General features: G+C 45.3%; 1 protein-coding gene across 1 annotated transcript in view; it reads left to right on the top strand.

Moving 5' to 3' along the window:
* The window catches only part of LOC145401085 (neural cell adhesion molecule 1-like), a 275,021-nt gene that overhangs the window by 217,194 nt on the left and 45,258 nt on the right, over positions 1-12,569 (top strand). Inside the window, exons 6-7 of the mRNA XM_080273458.1 lie at positions 1,750-1,901; positions 8,287-8,431. Coding sequence (XP_080129584.1) covers positions 1,750-1,901; positions 8,287-8,431 — 297 coding nt within the window. The remainder of the gene's footprint in view (positions 1-1,749; positions 1,902-8,286; positions 8,432-12,569) is intronic.

The following is a 12,569-nucleotide window of genomic DNA, read 5'->3' as shown; positions in this document are numbered from 1 at the left end:
AAGAGGTGCTATGGAAAGAATATAGAGCTACAGCATAGACATCTGCTGTTAAAGTATATGAATTCAAATGCAAATGAAAAATAAATATGGGTCAGGTGAACGTGAAAGGAGTATTAAAAATATACTAATGATCTCATCACATAGAAAAGACAGTCACCTCAATGGTACTAAAACAAATGATATATATATTTTTTAATCTCATCACTTTCCAAACTCTAACCTATCTATTTTCTGTTCAGGTCGTTTTTTACTAATTATTTACTGGCAACCGTATATAATGTGTGTGTGTGTGTGTGTGTGTGTGTGTGTGTGTGTGTGTGTGTGTGTGTGTGTGTGTGTGTGTGTGTGTGTGTGTGTGTGTGTGTGTGTGTGTGTGTGTGTGTGTGTGTGTGTGTGTGTGTGTGTGTGTGTGTGTAACTAATTCACTCTGATGGTTTATTTTTTTGCAGTGTTTCCTCGATAGGACCTGACGATATACTCAGCTTTACGGGAAGCTTTTCAACCTGCTGAGTTCAATAAAGCCTTCATTAACCCCATCAATACGATACGCTTTTCCTATATGAAAGAAAATCATCTGGAAGGGATTTACGCTCATTTCCACTTCCACACCAATTTACTCACCAAAACACACCCACACTCACACCCACACCAGCCCTCACACCCGCTCCCACACTCACACCCACATCCACCCCCACACCGACTGCCACACCCACACCCACACCAACTCCCACACCCACATCCACACATACCCCCTCACTCTCATATCCACATCCACTCATCTCTCTTGCCTATAATATCCAAATCATCACGTCCAACCCATTCCTTTTCTCTCCAATATTACGCTATGTCTTCCCTCTATCATTTTACATCCAGCTCTCATATTTCTCCTCCTCCCCCACTCTCGCTCAATTTCCATCCATTTCCTAATTCTCTCTCTCTCTCTCTCTCTCTCTCTCTCTCACACACACACACACACACACACACACACACACACACACACACACACACACACACACACACACACACACAGTCTGGCCAGGGTGCATGACTGAAGGGGTTAGAGGGTCTCGTTTAATAATCCATATTGTTTACCTCCCATTACCCTACCAGTCTCTCTCTTTCGCTCTCTCTCTCTCTTTCTCTCTCACTCTTTCTCTCTCTCTCTCTCTCTCTCTCTCTCTCATAGCTAGACACCTTAATCCATTAGGAGTGGCCACAAACAAATCAACTCCACGTTACCACGACCCCTGCACTCTGGCTGTCCTCTCTCTTTCACGTCCCCTCTCTCATATACCTCTCCACTCAATCCCTGCATCTCATTCTCGGTGTCCCTCTGCCCCACCATACCTCACGTACACTGTCCTAGTCAGTCTCTCATTCCCCATCCTCACCACATGACCAAACCACTGTCTTCCCCATACATCCTTTCTGCCCTCACACACCTCTTATCCCCATCCAATCTCTCCTCCCTCAAACTCACCCCCCCTCTCTCCCACTTACTCCCTTCTTTTCCAAACTCCCACCCCTCTCTCTTCCCCCACACCCCTCGCTTTCCCGAACTTACACTCCTCTCACTCCTCGCCTCACACCCATCTCTCCCCGCTCACACTCCTTTCTCTTCCCAACTCACACCTCCCTCTCTTTCTCCTCCACTCACAGCCCTATCTCTCCCTTACCCACACCCCTCCTTCTTCCCCACTCACACCTCTCTCTCTCTCCGCACTCACTCCACCCTCTCTCTCCCTACAGTCGGTCCAGAGAGTGTGACGGTCAAGGGTCTAGAGGGGCCAGTGTCGGCAGGTAGGCCCCATCAGGTGGTGTGTGAGGCGAGAGGCAGCCGTCCACCAGCTATCCTTACATGGTGGTTGGATGGTACCATGAAGAAAAGCGTCTCCCATATGGTGAGTACATGGATGGACAGGTGGGTGGGTACGTGAAATGGTGGATGGGTGGCTTGGTGGATGGATACATAAGAGACAGACGGCTTGATGGATGGACAGATAAGAGACAGATGGGTTGGTGGATGGATACCTAAGAGGCAGATGGCTTGGTGGATGGATACATAAGAGACAGATGGCTTGGTGGATGGATACATAAGAGACAGATGGCTTGATGGATGGATAGATAAGAGACAGAAGGGTTGGTGGATGGATACCTAAGAGACAGATGGCTTGGTGGATGGATACATAAGAGACAGATGGCTTGGTGGATGGATACATAAGAGACATGGCTTGGTGGATGGATACAGAAGAGACAGATGGCTTGATGGATGGATACATAAGAGACAGATGGCTTGATGGATGGATAGATAAGAGACAGATGGGTTGGTGGATGGATACCTAAGAGACAGATGGCTTGTTGGATGGATACATAAGAGACATGGCTTGGTGGATGGATACATAAGAGACATGGCTTGGTGGATGGATACATAAGAGACAGATGGGTTGGTGGATGGATAGATAAGGGACAGATGGCTTGATGGATGGATACATAAGAGACAGATGGCTTGATGGATGGATACATAAGAGACAGATGGCTTGGTGGATGGATACATAAGAGACAGATGGCTTGATGGATGGATATATAAATTTGTTAAATGTATGTGTACAGAAAAACTATTCACACTTTACGGTTTTTCTACAGCAAAATGAAATAATCTGGCAGTAGACATGGTAAAAGGTGGCAGGTAAAATGGGCTTGGATGATATAATGTATGCATGTATTAATATATGAAAGCAGGTAAATACACACGCAGATAGGTAAATGGATAGATGGGCTGATAGACAGAGGGTAGTTATAGACAGATAAACATAGACATACACATGGGTAGATAGACTGACAGACAGACAGAAAGACGATCATCTCTCAGGATCGTATTGTCTTCAAGGAAAATTTAACACATTTACTCAAAAGCGATTCTAACTCTTTATAACATCCGCTATTATATCCTTCCTACAAACTTCCTCCCATTACAATCCATTATCTATTTCTTCCATCCATTATTCTTTCCTCATTATCCTTTGGTCCATCCATCCATCGTGACTATCTTCCTTTCGTGGCTTCTCTCTTCTTCCCTTCCATCCTTCATCCTCCTCCTCCTACTTCATTGTTTCATTTCATTTATTCTTCCATTATTTCTTCCTTCCTTCCGTCATATCGTCCTTCAGTTAATCCATCCTTCCATCTCTCCTGCCTACTGTCCTTCCCACTTTCCGCTTATCCTTCCTTCCTACCGTCCGTATTTTCCTTCCTTCACCCCTTCCTTTTTTTTATTCTTACCTTCCTTCCATTTTCCCTCCTTGCCTGCCTCCCTGCCTTGCTATATCCTACCTTCCTTTCTTCCTTGCCCTGGTCCTGTCTACTCCGATTTCCTGCCTCTCCTTCACTCCAATTTTCTTTGCTTCTCTCTTTACTCTCTCTTTTGTTCGCTTCTTATCCCTTTGTTTTATCCCCACTTTGTTCTCTCTTTCTCTCTCCCTCTCCCTCTCTCTCTCTCTCTCTCTCTCTCTCTCTCCATTTAGTCCAGTCTCCCCTCCCTCATCGTATTCACTTCTCTGTCCTTCCTTCTCTCCCCCCATTCCCCCCCTCCCTTCCTTTCATCGCAAGGTCTCTCCCTCTCTCCTTTATTCTCGCACTTCCTCCCACCCTCCTTCACTTCGCCTCTCCTTCACCCCCCCGTTCCCTTCCTCCTTTCCTCTTTCCTTCATGTCATCCTTCCGTCCTTTCTTAACTTCTCTCCCTCTCTTCTTCCTCTTCCCCCCTCCTTCATTCTTCTCTCCCTCCTTCTCACTTTTCGAACATGCCTCCTCTCTTTCTATCCTACTTCTATCTCTTCTTATTTCCTCGCTTCTTCGCTCTTCCTCTTCTTTCCTCCCTCCCCTTCCACCCCTTCTTCCTTCTCTCTGTCTCTCTTCATTTTTATCCTCCTTTCTATCTTTCGTCCTTCACATCTCTGTCCCTCTCAGTTTTCCTTCCTTCCTTCCTTCCTTTTCTTTAATCATCCCACCCATCTGCCCTTTCCTGTCACCCCCACTCCCAGTCCTTCCTTCCCTCCCCCCTTTTCTTTTAATGTCTCTCCCTCCTTTCTTCCCTCCTTTCTTCTCTCCATCTCCCCATCGCCTCTACCCCTGCCTCCTTTCCTTGTAAGGTCTCCCATTATCTCTTCCTTTCGCCTTTCCTTCATCTCCCAAGCCTCTCTCTTCTTTTTTCCTTTCGTTTCCCTCTTTTTCCCCCCTCAATCTTTCCTTTATTTTCCCATTCGTTATCCCCCTCCCCCCTCCCTTCCTTCTTCCGTCCATCTCCCCATCCCCTCTCTCTCTGCGCAGTTTCCTTGCGGGGTCACTCCTCTCTTCCTATTTCCCCCCATCTCCCCACCTTCTTTCTTCTCTCCTTCTTCCCTCCGTCTCCCCACCTCCTTCCTTCTCTCCTTGTCTCCATCTCCCGTCCCCTCCTCTCTCCCCGGCGCGTCACTTTATAACGTGTGTTTTCCAATACCCGGCTGAGGAAGGGTCCCTCTGAGGCCGCTTGTCTTGCCTCCCTGCTCCCACCCTCATCCACTGCTTGTCGTCTCACTCAGTGCTTGTGTGGCGGCGGGGGTGCTTGTGGCCTGAGTGAGTTGCTTGCTGGAGCGCCCTGGGGAGGGGACCTGGTGGGTGGGGAGCCTTGGCTGAAAAAATTGCTTGGCTGTTAGGGTACGATGTTTGGGAGTTGAGTGGATTACTTGAGAATGCTTGAGCGTTGAGTGGGTTGCCTGAGTGTCTGAGAGTTGAAGGAGTTGTTTGAGAGTGCTCTAGAACCCGAGTGGATTTCCTACTCCCACCCTCGTCCACTGCCTGTCGTCTCACTCTTTGTTTGAGTCGCGGTCGGGGTGCTTGTGGCCAGAATGAGTTGCTTGCTGGAGCGCCCTGGGAGGAGGACCTGCTGGGTGAGTGCGTTGGTTGAAAGGTTTGCTTGGCGGTATGGGTGAGGTGCGTGAGGATGCTTGAGAGATAAGAGGGTTGCTTCAAGGTGTTCTAGAGTTGAGAGGGTTGCTTTGAGGTATTTGGGAGTTGAGTGGGTTGACTGGAAGTGATTGAGAAGTGAGTGCTTTGCCCAAGAGTGCCTGTAATTTGAGAAACTTGATTGAGAGTTGAGTGAGGTGCGTGAGGGTGCTTGAAGGATGCTTGCCGGAAAGCCCTGGGGAGAAAACCTGGGTAGGTTGGTTGAGAAAACTGCTTGGTGGTTAGATGGTTACTGGAGGGTGTTTGCAAGTTGAATGAGTAGCTTGAGAATGCTTGTGAGCTAAGTAGGTTGGTCGAGAGTGTGTTCGAGTTGACTAGGTAAACTGAGAATGTTTTGGTTGCGAGTGTTTGAAAGCTGGATGAGTTGCTTGGAAGTGTATGGAGTGGAGTAGGTTTATTAACAGTTGAGTGCGGTGCTTGGGAATTGAACGGGGCGGTTGGGAGCTGAATGATGCGGTTGAGAGTAGAGTGGGTTGATTGTGAGATGAGTGTGTGGCTGAATGCTTGAACCCTGAGTGAGTTGCGTGCCGAAGTTCCTTGGAATGGGCAAAAAGGCTGATGCGTTAATTGAAACTATTGCTTGGTAGCTGAGTGGGGTGGTTGAGAGTTGAGTATGTTGTCTGAATATGCCCGAAAACTGAATAAATTTGGAAATGCAAGAGCTGAGTAAGGCGATGGGAAAGACTGCGTGTGGGAAGAGTGATATCCTTGAGAGTTGTGTGGGCGGCTGAGTGGGTGGTTTTAAGTGTCCCAGGGTTAAGTAGATGGTGTGAGAGTTGAGTGGGTGGTTGAGGATGCTTCAGAGATGATTGGCTGCGTGTGACCTGAGTGAGCTATTTGTAAAAGTGCATTGGAGAAGGGACTACTGCAGGTGCGTAAGGGGGTTGTTTGAGAGTGCTTGGCGGGGTGAGTGGGTTTCCGTCAAAGTCGAGTTGGCTAAGAGAGAGAGAGAGAGAGAGAGAGAGAGAGAGAAATATTACATGAGTTCGCTCACGCGTGTGTACGAGTGTGTAACTTTGTGTGCCTCAGTGTGTGCCTATACGTGCATGTGAGGACTACTGCATTGCTTGAGAGATTACGTGCCAAGTCAATGACCACCTTGAGGTATTGCCAGCAACCTAAATGCGTTGCTTAAGTGATTGCCTGCAGACACACGGAATGGTCCAGGTGAGGGCTTTGAAATGCATGATTAGGACTACTTAAATGTGTGCTCAGGAGATTTTTAATGCTTGGTAGGGCATGATGTGTTTCTGGTGCTTGAGAGGTATTCCACAGGCTACATAAAATCGTCTGGCGGTAGCAGTAAACTTATATAATCGTCTTAGTTGTTATAGGATTACCGATGATTTCTTGGAGCCCCCCTAATACGAAAGGGTTTTCCTAGGGTAACAAAAAATCGTCTAGCGGTAGCAATAATAGTGAAAAAAAATCGTCATCCCAGTGAAGGGCTAGTGGAGGCTATTTCTCAAACTCTCGAAGCTTCCACGACATTCTCGGGTAAAATAAAATCTTTAGCTTTACTGGAGTAGCATATCAGAGTAGACTAACACACACACACACACACACACACACACACACACACACACACACACACACACACACACACACACACACACACACACACACACACACACACACACACACACACACACACACACACACACACACACACACACACACACACACACATTACAGTCTGACCTCAGTTAATACCAGTACCTACAATTTCCCTGGGATCATTCTGAACTTCTTAAGGTGCAATTGAAGATCTTGCAACCCAAGTGCTGCAAACTGTAATAAAAACCTGAGAAAGCCTGCAGTTTAATGTCCAAGAGTGCTTTCATCCTCTCGAGTGTGGTGCTTGGGATTGCAAATATCTTCAGTACACTCTTTTGCTAGCGAGATTCCCACACTTCCCTGAAGATGCTTTTAGACGTGCTTGTGTCGTGAGTGCCTGCCACCTTAATTAGTGCCTGCCGTGTTCTGGGAAGGTGCTTGGGAGGGGCTTGAGAAGGTGATTGCTTTCGGCTTCCTTGTAAGGCGAGAGGCGGGGGCTGTGTTTCTGTCCCCTTGCTTGCTTGTCTTGCTTCTGTCGTCTCTCTCTCTCTCTCTCTCTCTCTTGTACATTTTCTTTTTCTTCACGCTTTCCTCTTTTTCATTCATCTTTCTACGACGTATCTACTTCACATTTTCTTTTAGTTTTCTCCTATGTATTTTAGAAGCTTTCCTCGTAATTAGCTTTCTCATCTCCCCCCCACTTTTCATTGATTTTCTTAAGCTTTCTCATACTTTCACTTTTCTTATTATTTTCTTGTTTTTTATCTACTCTTTCCCATTCTCTAGTATTTCATCTTCCTTCTCTTTTATTTACATTTCCCATTATTTTTCATTCCATATTTCTCATTCTCCAGTCTCTCTTTAGCTTTCTGATAGCTTTTTCAATCTCATTTTACCTTTCTCGCTCCCTAACTTTTACCTTTTGACTCTCTTTATTTAGTTCATTTCCACATTTCCTTCCACGCTTTTCTTAACCTTTATTTTTCAATCTTTTTTTTACTTCTTTCTCCATTTCCTCCTACGCTTTTCTCATTCTCTCTCTCCTAGTTTTATCTCTGTCTTTATAGCTTTTCATTCTGTTCTCAGCTTCCTCCTTCAGTTTCCTTGTTCCCTTGTCATCTGAGAGGCTGGGTGTGTGCCTGTCCCCTGCCTCTTCTTGCTTGCTTGCTTGCTTGCTTGGTTCTTCTCTCTCTCTCTCTCTCTCTCTCTCTCCATTGGCCTTTTGCTACCCAGCCTCTCGTAAACATACACTCCAGCAGTCTCCCCTTCCTCGGTCTCTCCAAATCTCTCACCTCAACTCTCCATCTCTTCCCCACAGACCTTAGGAGGCAGCCTGGCAAACTCCCTCTCTCCTTCCATCTCTCTCCTCATCCATCTCTCCACTGATTTTCTACTGCCTTAAGACATCTCGTTTGAAGGGGTAGCGTCTTCCTCAACTTTCCCTTTCCTTCACTGATTCTCCAGGTGCCTCTCCCCCTTCTCTCTCTCTCTCTCTCTCTCTCTCTCTCCCCCTCTCAGTGTCTGTCTCTCTCCATCTTTCCCCCACATACCTCGCTTGACTGCTTAGTATCACCCTCAAACTGGTGATAGAACCGGGGGACAGGGGTACCATAATATTCTCTTTTTCTCTCCTTCTCTTCCTCCTTCCCTCATTCCTTCTATCTCTCCCTCCTCCCTCGTTCCCTCCATCTCTCCCTCCTCCCTCACTCCCTCCATCTCTCCCCCACAGACCTCGCTAGACGGCCTGGTATCCACAAGCACCCTGGAGCTACTGATTGAACCGGAGGACGAGGGTAAACAGCTGACCTGCCGCGCCGAGAACCCTGAACTGCCCAGAACCACAATGGAGGACTCTCACCAGCTGCAGGTTCTATGTGAGTGTCTGGAGGGGGTGTGGGAGAGAGGGGGAGAGCGTGGGAGGAAAGGGGAGAGAGTGGGAGGGAGGGGAAGAGTGTGGGAGGGAAGGGGAGAGTGACGTGGAAGGATAAGGAGGAGTGTGGTAGGGTGTGTGTGTTTGAGGATTGGGGAGTGATAAGGTGTGTGTAGGAGTGAATAGGGAAATGTGTGTGTGTGTGTGTGTGTGTGTGTGTGTGTGTGTGTGTGTGTGTGTGTGTGTGTGTGTGTGTGTGTGTGTGTGTGTGTGTGAGAGAGAGAGAGAGAGAGAGAGAGAGAGAGAGAGAGAGAGAGATGGAAGAATGGGGGAATGTGGAAGGGCCTTTGGTGGTGGAAAGGCGTGAAATAAAGGGAGTCTCGAGGGAGAATAGAGGACGGGTGAAAGGGATATGAGAGAGAGAGAGAGAGAGAGAGAGAGAGAGAGAGAGAGAGAGAGAGAGAGAGAGAGTAGGAAATGAAATAAATAAGAAACAAGAAAATCGCATCAAGACAATGAAGTAGGTGGGTGTCAGAGGGTGTAGGAAAATATATGTGACCTAAAAGTGTGTGAAAGTGAGTGAATTAATTTATGAAGAGTGAAAATGACTGTGTAAATGACTTTGAAATGAAAGTGAAAGTGAGTGTAAATGTGTAAAAACGAATGTGAATGCGCTTGGAAATGTGTAAGATATTGTGTGTAAATGTGTTCAAAAGCGTGCATGTATGAAAGTGAGCAAATAATGTGTTTTAGTGACGGAATTTGCATTAGAGCAGATGAGTGTGTGTGTGTGTGTGTGTGTGTGTGTGTGTGTGTGTGTGTGTGTGTGTGTGTGTGTGTGTGTGTGTGTGTGTGTGTGTGTGTGTGTGTGTGCTACTGAAAATAATCTGTGAAACTAAATGACAACAAGCGTTTACAGTTAACTTGCGTACAAGAAGATGTGTGTATAAGAAAGTATGTCAAAAAAAAAAAAAAAAAAAAAAACGATAGGACCTGTTCAATGCGGAAGGATGTGTACAGGCGTGAAATGGTGTAGCCAATGTGTTGGAGGATTTACGAGGGGTACGAAGGGTGTGTGTGTGTGTGTGTGTGTGTGTGTGTGTGTGTGTGTGTGTGTGTGTGTGTGTGTGTTTTAAGCCTGCGTGAACGGTCCTGCGGGAACGTAAAAAAGACTATGAAACAGCATGTGACTGCGGAATAACAGGTACTGAAATCCTTTACCACAACCACAACAAACCCATCAATGCTTCAACCAATTGTCCTTTTTCTCACATTCCTCGGCCTGACTCGTTTTTAATTAACCACATCAGTCAAGAGTACACCATCATTATCCACGGTACTCAACAGCAATATACACCTCTCAAATATAGTACCTGTGCAACATCAAACAACATAGCCGAAGAAAAATACATCCAGTTAATCCATTGCGACAAGGGGACACGTTGGGTGGGAGAGACAGAGAGAGATTAAAGCTAGATTTCTTTATTTTCTCTAACTCTCTGAGGATGGGTTCTGTGTAGCCCGGAAAGTTAAAGAAAATAAATCAGTCTCTAACCTGTGTCCCTCCCACGTAACATTTCCACATCTCGTTAAGCTGTCAGTATCAAATGGTCCCTCTCGAAGCCGTCACCTGTAGGCATCAAAGAAAGTGAATAAATAATCTCTAGCTGTCAGAATCATATGACGCCTCTGGAAAGCACCTCCTATATAACGACAAAGGATATAAAGAGTGATGTAAAAAAGAATCTACGGTGAAGGTGATCTGTATATAGTCAATCGTTTCGTTACTAGTATGTGAAATTCGACCTGATTATTTCTTTGTACGTACATACATAAAGTACATTCATGCATACATACTGACAGACAGACAGACAGACACATACGTACATACACATTCATACACATACTAAACATATACTTCGGAATGTCAGTAATTTTGAGTATATAAACATTGAAGTTATATAAAGAATGAAACTTGCAATAACAAATATTACAGTTACCGAAGCATTCCATGACGCAATAATAATAATAATAATAATAATAATAATAATAATAATAATGAGTAATAATAATAATAATAATAATAATAATAATAATAATAATAATAAAGCAGTATCGCTTTCCTGCGGTGTGACATACGATTATGAGCATATTTCTTCAATACAGGTGGATCCATTAACACTAAGACTTCCGAGACGCTTTGAGATGAACAAAATCGTCTGGAATGCAATATATGATTTACTCCGACCAAAGCAGAGTTACATAAGTGACTGGTGAAAAATACGAGTTAGTAAGGTAGGGCTGTTGTGAACACGGTGTTTGGAGAAAAAATGGAGAGGCTGACGGAGAAGAGGAATGGATGGAAGGAAGGAAGGAAAGAGAGAAGGAAGGAAGGAAGGAGAGAAGAAAGGAAGGACGAAAGGAAAGAAGGAAGGAAGGAAGGAGGGAAGGAAGGAAGGAAGGAAGGAAGGAAGGATGGAAGGAAGGACAACAGAGTGTGGTATATACAGTAAACAATTTGGGTGAGGACGTTGGAGGAAGGGTGAAGCAGGTCAAGAATGACTAAGATGGACACGACTGGGAATCTCACAAGAGCGTGTGTGTGTGTGTGTGTGTGTGTGTGTGTGTGTGTGTGTGTGTGTGTGTGTGTGTGTGTGTGTGACGTGGGAGGAGTGGTCTTTACTGAGTAGGGACAAAAATGCCAGGAGGTGACCTGGTCAAGATAAGACTGAGTAAATATGCAAGATGGAGAGTGGGATGAATTAAATAGTTGCAACTGAGTCAGGATTAGGGTTGATTGGGTAAATGCTGGAGGATGGAGGAGGACGGAAGAGGACGGAAAAGGACTTAAGAGGAAGAAGGAGGGCGGAAGAGGACTTAGGAGGACGGCTATCACTCTTGCTTCCAGAAGAAGGTTCAAAGGAGGAGAGTTCAATCCTATAAGTGGAATCAGGGAAAGGTGTGCTGTAGGAAAATGGGGAAAATTTTCTCTCTCTCTCTCCTCTCTCTCTCTCTCTCTCTCTCTCTCTCTCTCTCTCGTGTGTGTGTGTGTGTGTGTGTGTGTGTGTGTGTGTGTGTGTGTGTGTGTGTGTTTATCCTTCTCTGAACATAAACCTGATAACCTGTCCCTTGAAGCCTAGCGGTCCTAATACGCGCCACAAACCTTCACATATTACATCTTCGACGCTAATACACACCGTCCATACTGAATTCATGCTACGGCTGTCGTTCGCGTCTATTTACGGTATATATTGGAGAGTTTCATAACAAGCAGGTGAGTCTTGCCGAAAATCAGTAATGTGTGTTAAAAAAAAATCATATAATTGGATTTGGTTTCTGCTCGAGTCTGAAATCGAACCCACGTCCATGGAGACAACAGATCACTTCTCTAGCCCACGAAGACGGAATGATGATTAAAGGCAAACTGATAGATACAGAGATATCACTGGACAAACAGGCAAAGAAAGGTAGACAAATTATATAGACAGACATTATAGCTATCTATCTATCTGTCTATCAATCTATCTATCTATCCATCTATCTACCAAGAGAGAGAGAGAGAGAGAGAGAGAGAGAGAGAGAGACCCAACAGAACCCAGAGAGATCCAGAGAGCTAAAAATGGACCCAATTACACATACACAGGTTTGTCCTGCCTGCCAAGAGGGGGTAATTAAGAGAGGTGATTAAACCAGTAATTAGGGACCCATCTATAGCCCCAGCCAGGTTAATGAGCACGTAGTTTAATGGGGACGGTTGAGGGCAATTTGAGGACACGAATCTTGCTCCAAACATTAATCTAGTAATTATGAAGCAAGTACGGAACGTTCTGATATACTCTGTTGACTTATTGGTGCGATTCAGAAGGTATTGTTCAGGGTGTCGAAATTTATCGTTCGGAGGTGTTTCAGTGTTTTTGTTTGCGACTGTACAATATCGGATTTTCCTTTTTGTTTTTTCTTTTTGATATTATAACTTATATAATGTTCTTTGGATCTCTCTCTCTCTCTCTCTCTCTCTCTCTCTCTATTTCACTATCTTCATTCAATTTCTTTCATCCTTCAGTCCATCTTTATTTCCCTCCATCCGTTTTTCCTTCATTTTCTTCTTCCTTCCTTTTCTCCTTCCTTCACCTTGACCTTGT

The sequence above is a fragment of the Coenobita brevimanus genome, chromosome 54 (assembly GCF_032717465.1).
Source record: "Coenobita brevimanus isolate Jiangsu-jjx chromosome 54, ASM3271746v2, whole genome shotgun sequence".
NCBI lineage: Eukaryota > Metazoa > Arthropoda > Malacostraca > Decapoda > Coenobitidae > Coenobita > Coenobita brevimanus.
Note: the sequence above shows the minus strand (reverse complement) of the source record. Positions and strands in the feature narration are given on the sequence as shown.